Here is a 26,384-nt window from a genome sequence, read left to right on the forward strand (position 1 = left end):
CAGTTTACAAAGTATTTCAAGATAACAATTTGGTTCCATTATTTTCATCACTAAATACAGCATTAAAAATTTCACTAACTTTACCAGTTTCTTATTAATACTAGGTACCGAAAGGTCTTTTTCAAAGCTCAAAATGATTAAGTCTAGATTAAAAACAACAATAACATAAGACCGTTTAAAAATATCTTATGTTAATAAGCTGTGAAAGAGATATTTCTGAAATATGAAAAAATCCTTGAAAGTTTTGCCACATCCAACACGCTCATGTCAATATATTTGATATAGTATGTATTAGTTTCTATTTTTATACTTTGGTCTCCACACTAGTTTTTCTCAGTGAGGTCCAGTAATATTTTGATATTAATTTAAATAAAAAAAAAAAAAAAAAAAAATTAAAGAAAATATTATTGTTTCTTTTATAATATATTATTTTATTTTTTATCAGTTATACATAATTTACATAACACATTTTGTTGAACTATATAAATAATTAATATGTAGGTAATATGTATGAGTGGGTGAGTTGGTGTCCTATAGTTCATTCAGCAACACCATTAATTTTTAGGATTGCTGCCACTGGATGAAGATAAGCTAGATGGACAGAATAATCAATAAAGAAGTGCTTGAAAAAATATCAGAAGAGAAGCTATAATTGAAAAATATAATGATAAGATGGAACAAATTAATAGGCCATATACTCAGACATGAGGTATTATTAAAACTAATTATAGAAGAGAGCATAGAAGGAAAAAATCATAATTAGGTCAAGAATACATTCAAAAATGAATAAAAAATTGTAATACGACTCATATGTACAATCAAGAAAAACAGATATTAGAGGAGCATAGAAAATGGATTCAAATTAGAAGATAGAGAAGAATTTATGTTTTTCTAATCACTCATCATAAGTAAAAAATTAATATCTATCAGGTTTACAACTTTATTTTATTAAAATTATATTAAATTATATATATATATATATATAAATATAAATAAATAAGCTATAAGTATTGAACTAAATTGTATTATTTTTGTAAAGAAACATATTCTTAAGGTTATTTGATTTTTTCATTTTTTTTTTTTTATTAAAAATTTTATTTAAAAATATTAAAACAAAATAAATATGACATATTAATATAAATATATTAATTTATATTATTATACAATTTATTAATATAAATTTTTATATTAATATAAAAAGACATCTACAGTTTATTTAATTTAAATTTTTTATAGGCGTACAAGTTATTAAAAATAGAAAAATAGTTTTTAACATAAAAAAAAAAAAAGAACAATAATATTAAGGGTAACATTGAATCTATATATTGTAATAAAAATTTGATATATTTATTTAATTAAATACTGCAGTCAATGAATTAATAAAAAATATATTATGTATATATTTACATTGTATAAATTAGTATAATTATAGCACTAAAAAATCATGAAATCAATACATTTCACTAATTTTTGTCTTATTTATTAAATAGTATTATCATAACAAAAACTTAATGCATAATTAATTTAATAAAATAATGACTATAATAGTATACAGCGGAAGCCTGCACATTGGAACCCTAGTATTCAGATACTTTTTTTCTACATTCTAGTTTACCCTGAAATTCTTGTTTCTCCGACAATTTTTTTTTTTTCATATTTTGAAATTCCTTTTAGTATTAAACTATAAATATTATAGATAAATCTATTGAGAAGTTTTCTCCCAAAACAATTTTAACTTGTAAATCCTTTAAAATATAAATAATTATTTATAATTAATATTACAGAGTAAAAATAAGTCACAATTTGCTCAAAATAAATGTTTAAAAGAGAATACAGATAAGAAGAGTTCGAAATTCAGTATCAATTAAATAAAAATTGAATTCTAACACAATACAAACATTGAAGAAATTATAACATAAAAACAAGCCATTGAAATGTATTAAGTCCAACGTAGATTTATAAAAACAATTTATATGCAAAAAAATTTACAATTATAAATTTATTCCATAGTATCATTGATTATAAATAGTATTTATAATCAATGATAGTAAGGACATCTTTAGTTATTTTAATAACTGAATGTTTTTGAAATGCCTATGAAGTTTTATTTTTTAAAATAGAGCAAACCTATGTTGTCTATAAACTAATTTACAAGATTTATAATGATTAAAAATATGAATATTCGTGACAAGTAGGAATAATTTGATTATAAGAGGAACCAAAAAAAATTAAATTTTATATTTTTTCTACGAAAATTTGAGCATATTTTTGATAAATTAATAAATTAATCTGTAAATTTAATTTTAACTTACATTACATTGTTGTTCAAATGAGATCACAATAGTAGTCATTTAAATTCTTGTTGAACCAAATTATAAAAATATGAATTTTTGTTTTGTAATAAAATATTTGGCGATTCAAATTCTACCACTTTCCCATGGTCCATCACTAAGATTCTAAAAAATAAATTTAAAATATAAATGAGCAATAATATAAAAGAAATAATATATTAATTAATTGTTTTCATTGTACTAATTGATCAATTAAAAACATACCGGTCACTGTCCATAACAGTGCGTATTCTATGAGCAATTGTAATAACAGTACTTTGCTTAAACACTGTTCTTATTGTTTCTTGTATTTTGCGGTCAGTCATTTCATCCACATTGGCAGTTGCTTCATCAACACATATGACCTTAGCATTTTTTAGTATAGCTCTCACTAAGCACAACAATTGTTTTTCTCCTACAGATAAGCTACTATTTTCTCCTAAATAACAACCCAATCCACCTAAACGTTTAATTGTTGGAACTAAATGGCAGCATTGCAATGCAGACCATATATTTGAATCCATGTATTCTTTGAATGGATCAATGTTTTCACGTATAGTACCTTCAAACAAGAAAGGATCTTGAGGTATAACACACAAACGGTTTCTAAAAAATATTAAAATTTAAAGTTTAATTTTTAACTGTTATAATAGGAACAAATAAAATAATTGTAACTCATAGTTGTACGTATATTTATGTATACCTTATTTGCCGTGATGAAATTCTTGAAATGTTGACAGCATCTATTAAAATATCACCACTACTGATGTCAGACATTTTAAATAATGCAGCTAACAATGAACTTTTTCCAGCCCCTGTCCTACCAATCACACCAATCTTTTCAGATGAAGTAGTTTCAAATGAAATTCCATTCAGTGACATAGGACAATCTTGTCTAAAAATGAAATACCATGAAATATTACAAAATTAATTTTATTCTCTATAATTTACCTATATTTTAGAAAAACATTAGAGAATTGTATAATTCCATTTGTTGGCCAAGCAAAAGGAGGTGACATAGTTTCTTCGTTATCATTCTCACTTTCTGTATTTACAATATAATCAAGAACACGTTCTAAACTAATCATATCACATTCTGTTGCTGCAATGGCACTCACTAACCCTCCAAGCATATTTGTCAATGTTAATGCATAAGTCAATGATAACCCAAGAAATCCTTAAAATATAATCACTAATTAATAGTCTATAACATATATAATATAAATTATATATTAAATTACAATATATTACTATGCTTTAAATTATATTTGTATAAGTAATTTAAAAATCTATTAAAAAAAAAAAAGTTTTAAAGTAATTTCAAACAATTTTACACCATAATTCTGTTTAGAGAGTAAACACTTAAACTCAGTCATCGATGTCTAAAAATGCTTAATTATTAATAATAAAATTAATTAATTAACTATCATTATGAAAATAAAATAAAATAAAATTTAAAAATTACAAATTCAATTACAAAAATTATGGATTCTGGGCAAATAAGAAGTTTTTTGGTTTTACAATGACATTTTATTTCTTATCAATCAAATTTAAAATAATAAATAAAATACCTTTTAAGATAATTTTTTGATTCTGAAAGTTTTTTCAATATTAAAGAAAATCTTAAAAATAATAAAACATGTTTAAAGTTTATGAATTAAAAAGTTTAACAAGAATTTTAAAAATTAAAAGATTTGGATACCTCAAAAATATAAAGATATTTGACTTTTAACTTTGCCAAAACCAAATGTTATAACAATTATTAACTATTAATACATTTATTTTATAGCTAAACTATTGAGTTATAAAATTACATAAATATTTATTTTAATTATTTTGTTAAATATAAATTGAACTCATTAAGTATTTTGAAATAAGGTAATTTTTTTTATATATTTTTAGTAACTTTTCAGATATAAAAGGAAAATGAAAAAAAAATAGAATAATGTTAACAAACCTGCATTTGTAAGATTCCATTTATGAATAAATACAGCAATCAAACTGATGAAGAATAACACTGTTAAACCAATAATTCTTAATCTGAACTTGAACCATAAAGAAGCCAATAGTGAAGAAAATTCTGCTTTTAAATAGTTTTCAAGTTTGTCTTCATTTTCACGTTCAAATCTAAATATTTGAAAAATATATTAACATTATGTAACTAATATTTTATTATTAAATATTAATGTTAACCTTGATACAACTCTAAAAGCACGTATTGTAGCTAACCCTTGCAATGATTCATTTATATGATTATACAGCGGCGATAGTGCTACAGTTGATATACGCCTCAGTTCTCGTGACGAATTTCTGTATCGAATTTGTAACTTATAATATACAGGAGTAAGTACTACAACAATAATTATAGCCCAAGGTACACCAAAAACAATGGAACCTAAAGTACCAATGACGAGAAAAAATTGTGCTAAAAGAATATTTAAAATAAATGGTAAAGCATCATCAATAATATTTGTATCTGATGAAAATCGATTTAATATTCTACCAAGAGGAACAACATCAAAAAATGAAGTTTTCACCTAAAAAAAAATAGTTAATAATTAATATAATAACTAAAAAAAAAAAAAAATGTAATATTCATACATACATTCATTATAGATGTTAACAAACTATTATGAATAGTTTTACAAGCTTTTATACCACCATATGCAAAAATAAAGGCTCTAAAAAATGTAGCGATAGAATTTATCATACCAATCAGAGTATAAGTATATAAATATTTATTGTTTTTATCTTGTAAATTTTTTATTGAATTATCTGAAACAAAATAAAAAAATGATTATAATTTTTAAATTAATATTTAAATGAGTAGGATAAACCTAGAATAAAATAAGTAGGCAGCCCAAATGAGATATGGCATGAGGTAGCACAAAAAGTTTAAATTGATTGGCAAAATATAGCATATGATAGAGAAAAATGGAAATAGATAGTTTTGATGGTAAATTATGGAACGTAAAGTCAGAAAAAATGAGGGCATTTTACTAATAAAAAAGAACTACTAAAATTATTAATACAAATAAGAATGTAATTTATTAGATAAAATTAATAACAAATAAAATGTTGGTACAGAATATAAATTAAAGATAAGTTTACTGTCCGGTGTATAGTATATAGAGTATATTTATCTAAATCTCAATCATCAGACGGTCTTAAGAAATCATATGCAAAATTATGAAGTAGTCAAAACCGAATTAACTAAAATAATTAAAATAATTCTATATGCACATTCATACATAGTATCATTGATGATTATAATTTGTTCTGTATATGTATGGACATTAATAAGTACCAAAAATCAAAAACTTATTTTTAATTAATCTACTCAAATCCTCAACCTAAGCTTTACCACTGTAATATTAAATACTTTAGATAAACTATTATATCTTAAATTAAATGGTATAATAGTTTATCTAAAATAGGTATATGATGTTTTCAAACAATAAAATGTTAAGAAATATATTTTTACTAACCTTCATCTTTATTTGTAATTTCATTAACCCAATAAGATAACCATAGATCTGATACATTTCTTGAGCTCTAAAATTGAAAACAATTTTTTTTTATATATATCTAGAAAATATTTTTTACATAAAATGTTTATTGTGAAATAAATATTTAACAATATAATTTCTATTTCGTTCTAAAGAAATAATAAAAAAATAAAAAATAATTAATAACATTAATTATAAAAATTTTACTATAAAGTTTTATTTAATTTTAATTTTTATTAAATTTTTTATTTTACTTATTATTTACTGAAATTGTATTAAAAATTAGTTTTACTTATTTCCTTACAGCTAATATTAATTTGATTTAACTATAACTAACTGCAACTAGAACAGGCCCGTAGCCAGACCAAATTTTCAGGAGGGGCAAAGCAAATTTTTGGGGGGGCATTATATATAAATGTATTAAATATTAATGCAATTTTTAATTTATTTACATTGACATCTAATTAGATTAACACAATGAATTACAAAATAAATTAACAATGAAACATATTTTACACACGTGTACTGCTGCAGTCGGCGATAAAATGAAAGAATATTTAGGTTTTCTATAATAAAATGTCAATTGATAGGAAAGTATTGAGCTACGATTACGATAACGTTAGCAATCAATTTGCCAACAGTCGTCGTGACACGTCAGTATCGTCGTCATGGCCCGGAATTTCCGAAATAAATACTACTATACGGCTAAAAAAACTTTTTTGATCTATTCTATTACCGATGAAAATGTTATAAGCAATAAAATACGTAACTACCTAAACATCTTTCTAATATTTTTAGGGGGGGCAATGACTGGGTATAGGGGGAGCAACGCCCCCCTTGCCCCCCCCCCCGTGGCTACGGGCCTGAACTAGAATAATATCAAATATAAAATAATATATTGCCATACTTTTAATTTCTTAACTACTTTATTAACTGTCAACATATTTTATAAATACAAAATATAAAAATAATTTTTCTTATTAAATAATCATTTTTTTAAATTTTAATGAAACCAAATTCAAATAAAATAAACTAAAATCATATATCGTAGTTTTAGGTATAAAGTATTATGAGGTAAGTTCTTTGTTACTTATAATTTTCAAATAAAAGTTTGAAATTTTAACTATTTAAAAATTAAAATTATGTTACAAATAAGCAATAGGACAACTTATATTCTTATTTGCAACAAAATAATATTTTATATAAACTTTGATAAACATGTATTTACTTTATAATAAAATAAATAATAATACATTTTTGGCTTAGCATGTTTTTTCCTGAGCATCATTGAATTTTTCATTAAAACTTTGTCAATTGATGACTTATTTTAAATTTCTATGTACCTGCATAACAATTAAAGCAACCAATATCATCCATCCAATAAAACTTCCAACAGATTTCCAATATTGCTTATAAACTGATAATGCAACAACTCCTTCTTCTTGATTTTCTCCATCATTCAAATTATTTTCAACCATTGTTTCTTTATTCGGTATCCAATCATCCATGGTTGAGTGAGCAATACTATTGGCTTCATTAAACTTAACATCCACAGTTTTAACTTCATAATCACTTAATACATCAAAAGGTCGACCTTGATTTATTATAGTACCATTATTCATTATAAGTACCCAATCAGCTGAGACTAAATATTGACTATTATGGGTACAAATAATACGAGTTTTATCCTTAAGTAATCCGTTAATACAATGTTTAAAGAGATGTTGCGCTACATTAATATCTACCGAAGCAAAAATGTCATCTAATATATAAATAAATTTATTCTGAAACAAAATAATATTTTATATAATAACTTGCAATTAATAACAGTTAATTTATTCAGTATAAATTCAAACATTTAAAAATGCATAAATTTTTTTTTTTTTAAATGGTCACTTATAAATGATATTTAATTATTGTCATATATTAAAAATACTATAATAAACAAATGGTAAAACACGTGGGTAATTATAAAATCGAGAAGAATTGAAGACTAAACTTCTTAAAATATAATCCAACATAATTAATCTCAATTATGATTTAAGAAACAAATTGTTTGCTTTTAATCATTATTTAATAAAAAAAAAAAACTTAAATTAAAATATTAAAATTAATAAAGATTTAAAAATACCCTATTTTGAATCATTGGTTTATTATTAGAAATCTCACTTTTAAAATTATGATCAGTAATATTTTAATGAGTTAAAAGATAACTCCTAAAAGTTATTTAAAAATAAAAAAAGCTATATTTTGATTGTATAATTAATACCTGATACACAGCTCGGGCTAGAGCTAATCTAGCTTTTTGACCACCACTTAGGGTTATTCCAGCTTCACCAATAAGAGTAGAATCACCTCTAGGAAATTCTTTTAAGTCTTTAACTAAAGCACAACTTCTGATAACTGATCTAATGACAAAAGAAAAATGATTTACATAAAATAATAAAATCACAAGTTTTATGCACTAAGTGACTTCTGATGTTATATTTGCTTACATTATGTGCATAACATAATGTTAATGTTTTAATCAATTCATTAAATTTAAAAATAACAACAAAAGAAATAAATACATCTATATATATACAGAATGTTACTGAAATGGTTGAGGTAACAAGTATGTACTCTCTGGAATGGCCAAATGAAGAATTATTTAAAATTTTTTCCTAACCTGAGTTTTATCTAATTGTCTTTAGAACATTATTTCAAATTTAAAAATTAATACTCATAAGAGATTTCTTGTAAATTTCTCATGTGCATTGATATGTGACATCGATTTGTATAAAAACTGTGGTGTAGTGATAAAATTTCAGACCCTGGTACAATTAAATCAAATTACCCCATCCACCCACCCATACAAGAATAACGTGTCTTCCGTAAACTATACTTCTAAGCACTATACATAGGTGCAAATAGCGAGGGGGGGAGAAGTCCTCCTTCTATACTTTGTATAGCCCCCTAAAATATAAATATTTTAAATGTAGTATTTATAATTATTAACTATTATTTTATTTAGGATTTTTAAAAATAAATACTGAAGATTTAAAGTATGATATGACTGTATTTAAAAATAATTTAAATGTAAACACAGAATATGAATATTTTAAGGAACATCTTATACAACAAATTTTTCCAAATTTATTTAAACTACTTCAAGTAGTAATCACATTACTAATCAGTTCATCCACTTGGAGAGATCATTTTCGGTAATGCAAAGGATCAATACATATTGAAGGTCTATTATGTTTCGGTTCAATGAATTAGGAATACTTAATATAGAAAAATATATTCTTGTAAACGCTGAGGATATTTTAAACAAATTTTCTAAAAAAGGAAGAAGGATAAAATTAATGTAATTTATTTTTTAATAATTTGTTGTGATTAAAACATACATATTTAGATATTGTAAAATTATGATTTTGATCGGTACATTTAATCTAAGCGTAGCAAAGAAAATTTTTTTTTAATATAAGTGTCTTTAAAGTATTCAATATAAAGTTGAGTTTCAGCCCCTCCCCTCAAAAAAAAAAAAATAAAATCTCAAACACTATTTGCACCTATGGCACTATATAATATTAACTGACAGTATTGTCATATAATTAAAAAAAACTATTTGATGGTTGTTATTGTAGATGTACTATAAGTAAAATAGGAAGTTATTGGTACCCAGTTTTGGACCCCGGTCTAACCAAACACTTTTAGGGCTGGTGGAATTGCATCAGATAAACACCATTTACCACACCACTGCTAAGTGCTAATTATAAAATTTGGTACAGTAAAGTATTATTAATTATTATCAATTATTATGGTCATCAATACATTTTATAGAGGAATTCCATGATTTATAAGTAAATATTGAGGAGAACTATTTTTATTCATTTTAGGATGCCAAATATGTAATTCTGACTTAGTTCCAATTTATTATACATATTTTGTTTTTAGTATAAAAAGTTGATGTATAATCTTCAACTGTAGATTTATAACCAGGAAGTTTAATCACCTCAATAAATAAAAAATATCAATATATCAAATATACATAACTTCATTCTGAATTTAAAACATTTTAAACTTCACAAATAATATGAGAATATACCTATAAGAGGCCTTTGAAAATATTTAACTTTCATAAGTTATTTGATTACCAATTCAAGTATAAATAGATAAGTAGAGCAATTAATTACTTGTATCTTTCCAGGCTATAACTTTGACCAAATAGAATATTATCTCTTATTGTTCCTCTTTGAATCCATGGTGTTTGTGCAACAAATGCAAACCCTAGCATATTAAAATATAAATACAATTTAATAAATAAGTAGCTATTTTTCATATTCTTAGATTATTTTAGTTTACAAAAAAAATAATGAAAATTTTAAAGTATTAGGCTTTACCATCTCTCATATTTGAAGACGCAATTGTTCCTTCGTCTTTGTTAATTTCTGCTAAAATTCCAGCCAAAAGAGTAGATTTGCCACTGCCTACCTGTCCAGTAATACCAACTAAAGATCCTTTAGCAATTGAAAAATTAATATTTTTAAGTTGAAATGATCTAAGTCCCCAATTAAAAGAACACTGGGATAATGATATTGCGTTGTCAAAAGTTTTTCCATAATGAACTGGCATTAAACTATAGTATGATTGTGTTTGTAAATCATCTACCTGAAAATGTTTTTTTCTTAAAATTTAAAACATTTAATTATATAATAATTGGGAAAATTATTTACTTCAATTAAACGTTGAATTCTTTTAACTGACACCCATGCTTCAGTTACACCATTCAATATCCAAGGAAAAGCATTTAATGGTGTAATTAACATATGAAGTAGAGCCATACTGGTAAAAACCTAAATATTCATTAAAATTATGTTTTTGATATATCATAATTAATTAAAACTGTGCTTCCCAAGCTTTATTGGTTAATAACTTCTTTTTTAAACTGTGGTTTTCTGAAGACACCCTTCCTCAAGTCATAGACTGACTAACAAAGATTAGATTAATTGGACTCAATATTTATTTTTAGATCAGTAACATCTTGTGGCAGCGTAAAACCTCTTTACAGATTACAGCGCTTCTGAGCAGTTTAGGAACTACTGATTTAAAGACTTCAGTATAAACTAACCTTTGCCGCTGTTAATTGACCTCCAAGAAAAATATAAGTAGAAAAAGTCAATACTGATATTGTTACTGGAGTTGTAGCCCAAAAATACACACATAAAGCATCCAAATATTTTCTTTTTTTCAAATTCATTACTTCAGGTTTACGATAACCTAATTATAATATACTGATGAGTTATGACAAACTTAAATTACAATAATATAATAAATATTATACACATACTGCTAACTTTATCAATGAAATATTTTTCCCATACATGGTATTTTATTACTCGAATACCCCTAATAATTTCAGACATTAACTTAACACGTTTATCTTTTTCAGTCATTAATTTCCCAGTTAATTTACCTATATAAGTAAATAAAAAATAAAAAATAAATCAACAATTTTTTTTTATAAATTATAATATTCTGTATTAAATTTAGGTATAAATAAATACCAATATTTGAAGTAATTATTTTGTTTACAGGTATAAGTAAAATAGACACAAATACTCCAGACAAAAATGCAATTCCTAGCTGTTGATAAAGTAAATATAAAACAATCACCAACTGAAACATGAACACTAAGTTAATTAATTAATTAAGATAAAATAAAGTATAGTTCTTTAATTTTACCTGAAAAGGTACACTCCACATTGAATGAAAACTATTGCAAGCATTTACTAAATTACTTGTATCAGTACTCATAAAGTTTACCACTTCTCCAATACTAAAAATAATTAACATACAATTTTGTAATTACAAAAAAAAAATATAAGAAGTTACAGTTACCTAAAGTCATTCAGCATTACAGTATTTAATTCCAATGTCTTTTTGTAGATCACTGTAATTAAAGCACCTCGAATTTTTATTCCAATCATATGAATTTGATATTCATAATGTACACCAAACAGAGTACCTACAAACAAAGTTAATTGTAAAATAAGATTACCAATGTTTTTTTTCTCTTATTTATACAATTTATAGTATGGGTAATAATGGGTATAAGAAAATGGGATAAAATAATTACAAATAATATGATAAATAACACAGTAACAAAAGAATTTTTATTTTTTCATAAATTTATATATATATATATATATATATATTACTAGGCTTAAGAAATTGTTGCATTTGCAACATTTTTACTATTATTTTTTTTTTTTTTTTTTTAAACAGTTAATTTGATAAATAAACAAATTTATTTGCTTATTTTTAAGTGCAACTATAGATATTTTTTACTACAACAATGCAATTGTTAAGTGTAATTTTGATTCATTTTTACTACAGTAATTCAATAAAATTGTTTAATGCTTTTTAGTGCAATTGCTTCTGAACCCTAGTTTTACTTTTAGTAATTTTTTCATTTTTATTTTAAAAAATATCTAGATAACATTTTTGATTTAATCAATGTATCAGATTATCATAATAAATTAAAGGGAAAAAAATAACATAAGATTGAAGTGAGAATGGGATTTATTTTGTAGAAATTTAAAAATTTAGTAGAGTTGTGTTTTTTGCTAATTTATTTTTAAATTATCAATTTTGAGATTGTTGTAAAGGTAATTATTTTAAATGGACAAATGTTCCGATGGAATGACACAAAGTCATCAATGTTAAATTATAATCAATAATTTACATTTAATCATATTAAGCTAAAACATAGACTAAATATGTAAATAACTTCTAATTAAAAATTAAATCATGTGAATAATTATGATTTTCAGAATCTTAATGGCCATAATATAATATTAATAACATTGTCACTTACTTATAAGTAACATTAAAATAAGTCCTGACATGTATAAATATCCATGACTCATAGGCTCTTCATGATGAGATACAAATGTTATCAGTTTATTTAAAAATATAGGTGCTGCAAATTCAAAAATGTCTGCCATAAACTTTAGTAGTCCGATCCCATAAAATTGTTTTCCATAACATTCATGTAAAGCTTGTAATAATGATTTTTTTGGAGTTCTAAATTGTTGGTCAGCTGGTAAATGAATGGGTGATGTAGCTCTTACAGATGGCTGATGTCTAAATACTTCTTCTATCTTGGCAGATACATAAACTGGAGTAAGCCATTCCGGTAAATCAAATAAATCACTTGTATGATGCAATCTTTTTTTGTCTCCTTTAGTAATAAGTCTGCCAACCCAACCAAATGTAAGCCAAGATAGAAAAGTATAATGCTCATGATCACATGCCATACCCAAATAATATGGATCAAATTCATCATTGAAACGGCTATATGATGCTGTCATCAAAGAACGCCTATCAACCGATTGCTAAAAATATAAATAATAATACATAACAATTTTACAATATTATTTTTTAGACTTAATATATTGTAATCGATTAAAAATATAGTATCAATGACTATTTTATAGTATCAATTATTAAAAATCTAAAATATATATTTTTTTAATTTCTTTATATTAAAAAAAATTATTTATTAATTATTTAATTTTTAAGTTTAAATATACAAATAACATAATATGTTAAATAGGTCAAGCATTTTTTTATTAGAAATTAAAAAAGAAAACAACCAAAGAGATGATGTTAGTTTTAAAATACTGATAGTCTTTTTATTATATGACTTATATATTAATAGATAATAATTTTAAGGAATTTATTTATTTAAATAATAATAATTATAAGTTTACATGATTAAAATACAAATAATTTAAAATTAATTACCTGAGCAAGAAAACGAAGTCTATCGACATATCTTATTCTTACAATATCTTCTTTAAAAAACATAGTAATTAAATAAAAAATCTGTAGCATCCAATTAAAAAGAGTAAACCACAATCTAACTTGTAAAATTGGTATATAAGTACTTTGAATAAAGGCCACAAAAATGCTTCGCAAGGAGATTATTGATGATAAAAAACATAAAAACCAAGTAATCATTACAACTTTTGATCCTCTTAAACTTGTGCCCAAATGATGTCGTATATATACAATGTATACTGTGTGTATTAACCATGTAAAACATTGAATCACAAGAACTAAATTTTCAATTGGATATACTCTACTTTCAGTAAACTCATATACTTCCCAAATAAGTTGAAAAGCTGATAAAATTGATAGCGTACTAGAAACTATTATGCGAAAACGAAGTATATTAGTTTCACGTCTTGTGCGTATTATCCAATCAGACATATGGCGACAATAATATGTAGATGTTAGCATGAATATGAAAAGAATAGGCAGACGAATAATTGCCATTTCTGCACAAACACTCAAAACATAACCAGTACGAAATAAAGGAACAAAATCATCAGGACCACAAAGTTCAGTCCAATTCCAGGTAACTCTCATATTTTTAACTGAAAAAAAAATTCCTTTTAAGGTTTACCATTACATTTTATAATGAACTTAATTAAAAATAATTTAATACTTTCAAAACTTACACTTAAACTACTAATTAGTTGCTAATAGTATTTTATTAAAAAATCATTTTTTTACTATTTATAATCTCCTTAAAACAAATAAATAAAATACCAAAAATTTATGAGATAAGTGCAAAGATTTACTAACATTTGTTCATAGCGGTACAAAATTTATATTATCAGAGAAAAATGATAATAATTGAAAATAACATACATTTAAAAAATAATATTCTTATCATATTTTGTTATCAATAAATAATAATTTAAAATAATAATAATTGATGACCTCGACATGGAAAACGGAGACGGTTATTCATTCACTCCGCCTGACACAACCACGGTGAACCGAGTAACAATAAAACCACCACCTTTTTGGAAAAGTGACCTAACCATATGCTTTGCACAGATTGCATTAAGTGGAATCACGAACGACAGCATGAAATATTTCCACATCATAAGTTCGGTCGACACAGGGATCCTGACACAGGTCACGAATATCATTCAAACGCCTCTAACAACGGAAAAGTATGTTACTCTGAAGAAACGTTTAATTGATATTTACACAGATAGTAAAAAGAAAAAGTTATGAAAACTACTCATCAAAGTGGAGTTGGGTGATGGGAAACCATCTGTACTTCTCAATGAGATGCAACACCTGGAAGGTAATACATCATGTACGGAATTTTTGAAATCACTATAGCTCCAACACTTGCCGATAACCACCTAGTCTTGTCTTGCGGTGAAAAAAGGGTCATTAGACGAACTAGTAAAATAGGCAGAACAGGTTGCGGAAATCGGCCAACTCCGCAATGTCTCAACAGATAAGACAGCAGAGCTTCTTCAGACTTAAATGAATGATATTGCTAAGTTGAAGCTGTAACGTCAGTCTCGAAATGATGTGACCAGACAACCAAGATCACAATACCGTACAAAATTGTTATCAGTTTATTGAAATTAAAATTAAAATTTTCAAACATGTTGGCGATGAGAACAACCCAAAGATGATTAATTTTTTACCATACAAATTTTAAAATGAAGGCTAAATAGTGTGTAGAACCTAGCAAGCACTAACTACACTGCTTATAAGTCGGAAAACTAATAATTATATCTCCTATGGCAGCAGAAGATATGTCTTCAACAGACTGCCAAACCATCAGTACAAATCACCGCCTCATCGTTCTAGACAAAATAGCCGGTCAACAGTTTCTTATAACACAGGTTCAGACGTATCTATTGTATTTTGTAACAAAAAACCCGAGTGTGTCGCAGATCTAGTGTGTTTGCAGCTAACAAAACTATAATTAATACCTTCGGAAAAACTACACTTACTGTCGATTTCAGTCTTCGACGGGTTTTTAAGTGAAAATTTATCAAAGCATCGGTATTCAAAGCAATGATTGGAGCTGATTTTTTGCATAATTTTAACCTTATGGTCAATGTGCGACACAAAAAATTGGTGGACAAAATAACCAACTTGTCAACAATAGGCAATAAATCTCAGAGAATAGTAAACAGCATAAAAACATATAAAATAGAACTGACATTTTCAGATATAATTCATATTATATTAATATATACAATATTTGATATTTAGGTATATGTAAAAACATTTTTAAATTAAATTGAAAAAAATTAAAATAATAATTTGGTAAGATATGGTGGTATCTAAATTAACCTATCTCATACAGCAAATTCATTTTTTGGTTGATCAACAGTAGATGACAGTAAAGTGAATGGTGGAAGTTACGGTTAGAGTGCGCAGTAACTCTAAATTGTACTTACTGGTGGAGAGGAGGAAAGTTAGTTTTATCATTCATGAGATTCTGAAGTAATATTTAGTCACGAGAAAGACGTCAATTAGCCAGAGATGAAAGATTTAAGTTTTGGAGCACAGGGTTATAGTTATGATTAGACTTAGGGACTTCTAGCATTTGCATACTTTTTTTAATGATTGTTAATTAGCAGAGTGCAAAATAAATTCGTTTCTCGGTGCTATGATATCAGATCTAAAATTTGATTGTGCATATTTTTGCATATTTGATAGATTTTGCAGGAGAGTGCATATTTTAAAATTTTTATGCTTATTTTGCATTTTTTGACAAATTTTTCAAATTTAAAATTAAAAACTATAGATACATATAACTATGTATACATATTTCAACCGATCGAAAAAAAAAATGTAGGTACTTAATAATTAGTACTTAATATTTCCAGTAATATGATATCTGCAAATTACCTCTCATATCTCGTTATAATTTTTATGTAAGTATGAAAACTATAAACCTATATCGACCCGCTGAATATCGACTGGATGTCAAAGATAATAGTCGATATAGAATTATAGATTATTTGTTTAGTGTTCAGTTCAGTCGATTATTATCCGTTGTTGTTTTTGCGTTTCGCAACCACGCAACGTCTAATCATATATAAAACGGTCGTACGCGTATATTTTATGGCATTGTATAATGCCGAAAGTACAACAGTCTACGAGTAGCCGACTACAAAGTTTTGTTTCGGAATTTAAAAATATATTTAAATTCGATGGACACGTTTTATATTGTGTACTATTATTATTTTTAAATTAAATAATATAAACTCAAGCATACAAATTTGTGTTCAATTTTCATATTAAATGCATGTTAATTATGGAAAATAAAAATGCAATTTTAGATTTAAATGCGGGCAATTTATTACAAGTGCATACACGCTTCCTCGTATTGCATATTGGTAGCAACTCGATAATCTATTATTGACCCATCTAAAGTATTTTCTTCAGTGGACTATACTTTCAGCATCTCTCGCTAAATGCAAGTAAAAACTACAATAATAAATCAAAATATACCTTCTCAGGGCTCTACGACAAGAGGTTTCACTCGAATTATAATAATAAATAAAGAGGCTTCAGCAAAGCAAAAAAGTACAGAAAAGGTTTCTATTAGAGCAAAATTTAGATACATTGTTGATTCAAGAAACACATACAAGTGATGAAGACCAAGTATTGAAAATTATCGGTTTTATCAGTGGATATACAATAGCTGGAGTGGCTTTTCATAGTAAATATGGTATTGCAACTTATGTTAGGGAAAACTTTGACTAGAAATGTATACAGTAAAATAATCTGGAGACATATTCTCTAAACAACTCATTGATATCGGTAATGGCACATTTTCTATAGATGTACTGACTGGCTGCATTACCTTTCCTGAGAGTTTTCGTCAGTTAACGCAATCAGAAGCTGAACTCATTTAAAAAGTGTTTCCAAATTTTGTTCAAAATTACTTATTCCATGATTGGTTGAGCGAACGAGCTATACTGGCTGCCAAAAACACTGATGTAAATTAATTAAATTTCAAAATTCAATATTACATTCTTGGCGAAATGAGGACATACAAATCAGTTGATACGGTAACTAATGAAGATGATATCGTGAATTATCCACAGAAATTTTTAAACTCAATTGATTTGCCAGGATTGCCACCTCACAATCTTCAATTAAAGGTTGTATCTGTAGTTATAATGTTGCGAAATATTAACCAACCGCAACTTTATAACGGCACACGATTAGCGATAAAAAAATTACTGAATAACGAAATAGAAGCAATCATATTGAAAGGAAAGTATAAAGGAGAAGCGTTTTGATACCCTGCATCTCAATGATTCCGACCGACGTATCATTCGAGTTTAAAAGACTATAGTTTGCTTTCGCTGTGACTACAAACAAATCCCAGGGACAGTCATTAAGTGTTTGTGGTATTAATCTAGAAAACTCATGTTTCTCACATGGTCAATTGTATGTTGCCTGTTTCTGTGTTGGAAAACCATCTACTCTGTTTGTTTAAGCACCCGGTAATCAAACAAAAAATATGGTTTACCGTAAAGTACTATAATAAAAATGAAACTTAATTTAGAATAAGTAAAAATAAAATTAAATATAATAAGTAGGTATCATAATAAGAAATCTGAAATTGTAATTTTCATTGTGATTTTCCAGTGACTATTAAAATAATTTTAAGTGTTTTATAATTTTTATTTTTTGACATAATGTAATTGTTGACTTATTCAATTTCTTTTTTTTTTTTATCTTACTAGCTGAGCCGGTGTCCCAAATAGCAAAATAAGTATTAAAAAAAAAAAAAATAAAAAATTAAAGAATCGGCTGTCAAGCGCTATGAAGTTCGCCGGGTCAGCTAGTAATCCAATATAATCTAATAATGTTATTACTAAAGGACTTCTTTCTTTATATTTAGACACGAAACACAGGTCAAGGTTATATTCTCGGTTTCATTGTGTTAAGTGAAATGTAACTCTTAATTTTGCATTTTGAATGAGTGGTTAAGTCTTCGACTTCATACCATCGTACCAGATTTTCTCCATTATTGTCTGAATCATTAAATCCCCATGTAGTGTGGTAGCTACATAAATCCCCCATAACGACAGAAAGATATTAAACATTTAGAGTCATAAATAATGTCCTGTTGGAATTCGGTGGCTTGTAAGATGTTAGCAACGCTCAAACTGTCAATTGATAATTGGGTAATAAAGATATTGTTATTATCATTTAACTATATAAATTCCTAGTCTATAATATAAAAATAAATTGATGAATGTGTTGTTAAGCGCAAATCTCGAGAGCAGCTGAACCGATTTCGCTAATTCTTTTTTTTATAATTTTCCTTGAAGCACGAGGATGATTCTTACAAAGAGAAAAATTTAAAAAATTGCCCGAAAAAGTCTAAAAACAACAATTTCTATATTCCCATAAAAAAGATTAAAAAAAAAGTCAATTAAAAAAAAAAAGTAAAAATAAAAGTCAATGTTTGGTGAGACACGCTGCTGGATGTATTCTGTGGAATGACAGAAACGTGGATCGCCGCATTTTGGTTTGGTTGGTTGAAAAAATTAGGCCAAATAAAGTTGATGAAATCATATCAGCTGAAATCCCTAATGAACAAGTAGATCCTGGCTTGTATGAGATAGTTATCAAAAACATAATGTATGGTCCATGTGGAACACTTAATTAAAATGCACCGTGTACGGTAGATGGTAAATGTTTAAAGCGCTATCCATGGACATTAATATCGGAAACAATTACTGGAAATTACGGTTATCCACTTTATCGTCAACCATCACTAGCAGACAAAGGAAGATCAATAACTGTCAAAATAAATCAACAAGATATTGAAATAGATAATCGCTGGATTTTTCCATATTCACCGATCTTATCAAAAACTTTCAAAGCATACATCAATGTTGAATCTTGCCATTCAGCAAAATCTATCAAGTACATATGTAACCAAAAGAAGTGATATGTCTGTGATTGGATTTGGTGTAGAGAATTCAAATGATGAAGTAATCCAATACCAAAGTTGTTCACTTAGCCGTGCACTTAGAAAATTGACAGAGAGTGTATTTCACAGCTCAGAATGCAGTACAGAAAGCTCATATAACTGAGCTTATATAACATATAACTACTATATTCAAAGATGCCAAAATATTATACTTGGAATCAATCAACAATGAAATTTATGCGAAGGAAACAAGGAAAACCAGTTTCCAGGTTACCCAGGTGTATATTCAATCGATGCATTAGGTCGAATTTATTTCGTTCATCCAAGCAACGATGAATGTTTTTATTTACGGCTGCTATTAGTCAATATGCGTGGCCCAACATCATTTCAACATTTAAGAACAATTGATGGTGAATTGTGTGGATCTTACAGAGAAGCCTGTCATCATTTGCAACTGTTAGAAAACAATGCAAATTGGGACCAAACTCTCAATGATGGTGTCATTTCATCACAAGCTCATCAAATACAAACATTGTTTTCCATTATCAAATGTACACATATTATATTCATATAATAATATAGAAAATAATTGTGTTAACACATGGACATAAAACGTCAATATTTAGCTGGAACGTTTCATAAATAACAATGTATAAACTGAGATTAAAGTAATAAATAATAATAAAGCCAACCAGTAACCACTGAATAGTGGCCACGGCTATATAGTATTAGTGTGTATAGATCTTAAATCGTGTTAGTGAATACTGAAAATAGTAACAAGGTAACAGTTATCACTTATTAGTTATTGGTAAATACGTACGGTTAAATAAAATAAATAAATCGATTTAGTTTTAAAATAATGATATATTTAATCAAACTTGAGTTTCATAAAAATAATTTCCTTCATCTGCTCCTGTCGAGCGCTTGTTTATCAGCAGAAGTCAAATATTAACACCAAGAAGGAACCGTTTAGGTGATAAGAACTTTGAAATGTTGATGTTTTGTTCAATAAAATTAATTTGTAAAATATTTTATTATTTATATATATTATATATTTATTTGCATTTAACTGCGTGTAAATCGAAGACAAAGTAATGAGTCATCACTGATGACCATTAAATTAAATTTGAATATTACAAGAAAACAAAGTAGAGTAACATACATCTATAGAAAGTATTATGTAGATTTCTACCCCATAAATACCTATGTATATGTTTAAATCATAAAAATCATAAGACTAGGTACTTTTTTAACTATAGATTATTTAAATTATAATAAATTAATTTGTTCTGTAAACTGATTAATAACATAAATTAAAAAGAAATAAAAATTATTTATTTATAATATCTTAAAATATTTATGTTTAAAAAATGTGGGTAATGAAAAATAAAAATAGGTTTATGTTCTGTTTTCTGTTTAAATTAGCAAAATTAATTAAGATTATTTTAAACCAACTAAATTATAATTAATAATTAATTTTTTTTATTCATAGAAAAATAACCATTTTTCAATTGTAAGTTCTGAATGATAAAACTGTTTAAAATTATTTTTTATCTAGTTTTATCTGTTTTTTATCTAGATACATGTGGTTATTTTTTATCTGTTATCCAGATAAATTTTTAAATAGTTATCTTAAGGTGTATCTACAGACTTTGTATTATCCGTTATCTTATCTAGATAATATTTTGGTTATCTATGAACAACACTACCGATAATATAGCTAACAAGTCCATAAGATCAAGCCTAAAAGACCTAAAAAGCTTATCCATTTAAATGTCAACACAAGCTGCCCCTTATTCGCCGGAAGAAATAAATAAAGCAATACTTATGATAAATTCTTGAAAAGTGGTTGGACTTGACAATATTTACACTAAATTTATAAAACATACTGTACCAAGATCAAAAGTGTAGCTCATAGTATTCTTTAATAACATACGAGTACTTACAAGGACAAAATTCCTGATAATTTTTAAAAATGTATAGTAAAATGCAAACCAAGAAAGCCTCAGGATTCCGAATGCAGCTCTAACCTGGTTTAGATCACTTGATATTAGTTCTCTTATAGAAAATCATCCCATCACATAGAAGTTATGTACTATATTATCATATGTTTTAACAATTATACTATATTTTAGTTTATTATTTTACTCTTATATTCTATTTTAATTAAGTTTATTTGCAAATCATTTTATTTAATTGTAATGCTTGTTTGTTAAAAAACCATGCTATAATAATAATAATAATAATAATAATTACAAATATAAATTCCAATAGGTATTATATTACTTTAATATTAATTGAAAATAACTAATTTATTATTATACTAATAACTAGGTACCTTAGAACATATTACTTTATATATAGATACACATAATACATTCTGAGTCAACTGCAGTCTTTGATTATTTTGTTATAGGATAATAATAATAAATTTTGTGACTAAAAATAGGACTTTTAATGATACAAGATAAAAGATAAAATAACATTTACAAGAGTGAAGGGTAAGTACACATAAACATGGTAAGATTTAAATCACAGCCTTATGAATTATAAAATATCTTACAAGAATATAGTTTATAAAAAAAAACATGCACATACTTAAAAAATAAAATAACATAAAAAAAAAGTAAAAATGTTATAAGAAAATTAACCGATATTCAAACTTAAAATACAATAATTGTTCTTTTGTTATGTAAAATAAGTAATGATACACATATATGATTATTTATATTACATAATTATTAATTTTATGTACAAAACGAACAATAATTTCTATAAATGACTTAATAACATTAGCTGATTAATAATGGATATTATTTATACATTTGGGATAAAACAATGCAAATAATTTGTTCTATCACAGTATAATATTAATAATAAAACTTAATTGTACTTAATAAATATAATTTTTCAACTGAAGGATTTATAGAAAAGGTTGTTTTTGGGATTCTTATATTTTAATGTTATTAACATTTTTGATTACAAAAATCAATTAATATTGGTACCTAATATACTCCTGTATTTGATTACGGGTTTAGAATTTAAATCATATTTTCAATTCCAGCTGCAACCAAGTAATCCCATTTTTGATTTGAATTAAGGTTATCACATACATTAATGCTAAGCATGTCGTGTACTCCAAGAGTGTCCAAACACAGATTCACCATTTTAAGTTTCAATTGCTTAGTGTTTTCATCATATTTCCACTAAAACAGTTAAGTACATAAATATGTAGGTATTAATAGATAGGTATATATTATTAAACTTTTAGTTATAAGTTGATAATAGCGATTATTGTACTTCTTTAAAACGATAACCTATATTAAGTCAATGTAAATTATAATAAACTAGAATTATAGATTTTTTTTGTTATTTAATTAGTTTAAGATGTATCTAATAATCAAAACTTATTGATAGAAAATTTAATAATATAATTATATTGAAAAAAATTTGCTTTGTTTTTAACATTTGAAACATAAAAACGAAGGTAATGTTAATACAGCTAAGACATAAAATATAGTTTGTAGGTATATATTTTAACAATAGTAATAAGTGTAGCTAAAAAAATTATAGTTTATCGATTCAGTTCCTCAAACTGTGCATTATGAGCCCATTCAAGGAGCATCGCGACTCACATGAAAATAAAACTAGTAGGTATTAGATATGCTAATATTAATTTACAATACATATTTCATGGTTCTTGTGGTATTCACTGCAGGGAATTATGACTAAAATCTATCCAATAAGTTCACCATCATTCATCGGGTAAAAAGTTTAGGAACTTTAGCCAACGAACAGAAGTTTAGTCAACGGTTTTACGTGAATAGAGGTGTTATAATAATTATAATTATTGCTAAGCTCCTATTTTGTTTTGATTATTTTACATTCTTTTTAATTTTCAAGAATTTTTACAGCAAATTTCTGACTACATTAATGAACAAAAGAATAATACTTGATAAAAAATGCAATTTACAAATGAAAATTACATCAATCGCTAAGGAAAATAAAGTATAGGAAATTAAATTAAATGAAACAGCACAAAATTATTTTAATTTTTTAATTTATTATTATCGCTAAAATAATAAACTGATTATTATAGTACTAACTTCGTTAGTTAAAGAATCGCAAGGCTTCATTATAATTAAACTCATAGATGAATAATCTGTTGGAGATAAGCACATGGTGTCATGTTTAATTGACCCGGCCACTGTTAATGTCCATTCCTAATAAAAAAAAAAAAAAAAATATGTTATTTTAATTTAATATTAATATAATACTCATGATAGTAGTTTTATAATTACTTGATTTCCGCCATAATCGTGACAACGATAGAGACCAGCAGTTTTCCCTATTTGGTTTTCTAATGTATCTAAACACCAATCTCCCTGTCTAATACTACCCACAAACAAGTCTACAGTTGTCGGCAATTTGAGTTCTGGATAAACGTTGTCTAAATACCATTTGAATGGTTTACAACCAAGTTTTTTTTTCAATGCCAATCGATCAGCAATGCTGGAATAAGAATAAAATATATGTATTCAAATCGTCATAGTTCGATTTTTTATTATTTTTTTTAGTATACAATAGGAATATCATACTTTCCAAATGGAACTGTTCTAGATAATGGTACAGCATTATAATAGTATCTCTTATATTGGTCCATCCACACTTCAGCTGCTCGACGAGTATTGTGTGCGAAAACATTGCCACTTCCTCCCGGAAATGAATACGGGTGTCTTTTTCGAAACACATGGCCAACTCGTGAACAAGGAATTATTTCTAAACTACCACCACATTGCCATACTCTAAATGATATTTCTAGGAAAAAGAACCCTCGGTAAAATATATATAACATCATAATAATATTATATACTGTGTTCTGTTTGGTATTATTAATGATGTGTTATGATTTTTATACAATTTGTCCGTATAAAAAATATGTATTTATATAAATAATTAACGAGATATAGTATATACATTATTATTTATAAACCAAAACTATTTATAATTTATATATATAACTATATATATATATATATATATTTCACTATAAGTTTTGATCATCCAAATTAAAATAACGTTTTATTTACCTAAATTTTCACCACCCCAGATATTCATTTCCATATCATATTTTCCAAGTTTTATAAAATAATTTCTATCCATGACAAATAAACCTCCGGCAATCATAGGTGTTCTGTGGAATATAACAATGTTAAATAAACAACTCCTTTACTTTTGTTTAAAATTGTAGTATTAATAAAAATTTGGTATTCGTTGATCATATCAATATGGTAAATATTATTTAAAATTGTATATGGCTTAACTGTGTATATGATTCATTATATTCACCTTATTGGTAATGTTTGATCTTTTTGACGCTGCATTCTAACCTCTTTTGTTAAATACTCCCATTTAAACACTAAATTCCAATCAAATCCACCTCTTAGTTCTGACGAAGCTCCAATATATTGAAAGCTGTCCATATTTATAACGTCAATAATTGGACACACCACTCTTGTCGGGTCCTATTATAATAAAGAGTACAAATATTTAAAATGTATTTCTTATTGAAAACATTTTTTAATAATAACGAAATTACATGCCTCTGCCACACGATCCAAAAGTGGTTCCAGCCAATTTACATTACACTCAACATGACTGTCCAAAAAAGTAAGTACAGGTGCTTTTGCAATATCTGCACCGCGGACTCTAGATCTCATTAATCCTTGAATAAGTACATTTAATTTTAACATAATAATTATCAAAATTAATATTATATAAATTCCCATAGTTCATGATTTTAGAATAAAAATTATAGATAAACTTTTTAAACTAATTACTAACTTACTATAAACTGCTTCAAGAATATTATTTAGGCGATACGTAAAATTTAGGCAATTATGTTTAAATGAAACAAGGGAGAGCGAGCTATAATTATCTACCAAGTATATTATTAATCAATAGGTATACTTAAATATTCAATTACTGTCCTATACTCCTGTTATTTTCCTGATTCAATAAAAGTTAATTGTTGTAATTAATAAAAATTATTCAATGATAATAATAAATGATTATATTTTAAATTGTATCAAGTTTTTAAGCATACTTTTAATAATTATCAATATTTAAACAGTTTAAAAAAAAAACAGTTCACCTACAGCACCAATGAAAAAATACATAAGGTACCTTATAAATAGGAGGTATTTACGAGGTATGCCTATTAGTGGTCCATCCACGGGGTGGGAGAACATTGGAGTTGAAGCTCCCAAAAAAATATTTTGTATATTAGATTATTTATTATTAAAGTCTATTGTTTTTCACAAATAATTATTATAACTATTATGAATGATTCATTTTTTTTTCACAAATTTGATTAGTATAATAGATACACATTTATAATGCAATATAATAGTATATGATAATGTGTTTATGTTTGTGGCAATCGCTGATCGATTATTTTGTTGAAAATTATTTTTAGATTTATGGATACTAACATATTCTACGTACTAACAATTATTATGTAGTGTGTAGAAATAATTATAAAATACAAAAATAATTATTTGAAAATTTATAGTAATGGTTTATAAGAAAAATATGAAAAATTAGTGTGCCCTCAACAAAAATGATGGATGCACTGTCTGATCCCTATTACCAAAGGTACTCAATACGAAGTCAACTTAATATAAATTCAATAATTGAAATAAAAAAAAATAAGTTTAAATAATTTAATTAATAAATTAATATATTTATGAAGTTATTATAAAT

At 25.8% G+C, this 26,384-nt stretch overlaps 2 protein-coding genes across 3 annotated transcripts in view; both read right to left on the reverse strand.

Moving 5' to 3' along the window:
* Positions 1-500: 500 nt before the first annotated feature.
* LOC112680136 (multidrug resistance-associated protein 7) lies at positions 501-14,492 on the reverse strand. Of its 2 annotated transcripts, none has more exons than XM_025550145.1 (22): positions 14,353-14,492; positions 13,634-14,268; positions 12,702-13,221; positions 11,723-11,849; positions 11,567-11,660; positions 11,389-11,500; positions 11,172-11,297; positions 10,953-11,101; positions 10,558-10,677; positions 10,225-10,492; positions 10,018-10,111; positions 8,109-8,247; positions 7,183-7,623; positions 5,819-5,885; positions 4,936-5,105; positions 4,524-4,867; positions 4,288-4,457; positions 3,282-3,507; positions 3,034-3,225; positions 2,556-2,936; positions 2,313-2,456; positions 501-591 (listed from the first exon to the last, which is right to left on the reverse strand). In XM_025550145.1, exons 2-21 carry the CDS (start codon positions 14,258-14,260, stop codon positions 2,348-2,350), a joined length of 4,476 nt encoding a protein of 1,491 aa, XP_025405930.1. In that variant the 5' UTR covers positions 14,261-14,268; positions 14,353-14,492; the 3' UTR covers positions 501-591; positions 2,313-2,347. The 2 variants fall into 2 exon arrangements, with proteins under 2 accessions (XP_025405930.1, XP_025405929.1); XM_025550144.1 differs by lacking the exon at positions 501-591 and adding an exon at positions 1,705-1,745 and having other exon boundaries at positions 14,353-14,491.
* A 7,906-nt stretch (positions 14,493-22,398) lies between these two features.
* Positions 22,399-26,384, reverse strand: part of LOC112680178 (polypeptide N-acetylgalactosaminyltransferase 2-like) — a 32,309-nt gene continuing 28,323 nt past the window's right edge. The window contains exons 6-12 of the mRNA XM_025550201.1: positions 25,223-25,344; positions 24,969-25,144; positions 24,710-24,813; positions 24,218-24,437; positions 23,921-24,131; positions 23,726-23,842; positions 22,399-22,825 (exon numbers count right to left, since the gene is read on the reverse strand). Of these exons, the coding sequence (XP_025405986.1) occupies positions 22,661-22,825; positions 23,726-23,842; positions 23,921-24,131; positions 24,218-24,437; positions 24,710-24,813; positions 24,969-25,144; positions 25,223-25,344 (1,115 nt within the window). The 3' untranslated portion in view covers positions 22,399-22,660. The remainder of the gene's footprint in view (positions 22,826-23,725; positions 23,843-23,920; positions 24,132-24,217; positions 24,438-24,709; positions 24,814-24,968; positions 25,145-25,222; positions 25,345-26,384) is intronic.

The sequence above is a fragment of the Sipha flava genome, unplaced genomic scaffold (genome assembly GCF_003268045.1).
Source record: "Sipha flava isolate LNK unplaced genomic scaffold, YSA_version1 174_pilon_pilon, whole genome shotgun sequence".
NCBI lineage: Eukaryota > Metazoa > Arthropoda > Insecta > Hemiptera > Aphididae > Sipha > Sipha flava.

Coding starts and splice junctions, on each gene's coding strand:
- LOC112680136 (XM_025550145.1), bottom strand. CDS start 14,260: ATGAGAGTTACCTGGAATTGGACTGAACTTTGTGGTCCTGATGATTTT. Junction 13,222..13,633: donor GACTTCGTTTTCTTGCTCAG/GTAATTAATTTT, acceptor TTATATTTTTAG/CAATCGGTTGATAGGCGTTC. Junction 8,248..10,017: donor TATAGCCTGGAAAGATACAA/GTAATTAATTGC, acceptor TTTTGTCATTAG/ATCAGTTATCAGAAGTTGTG.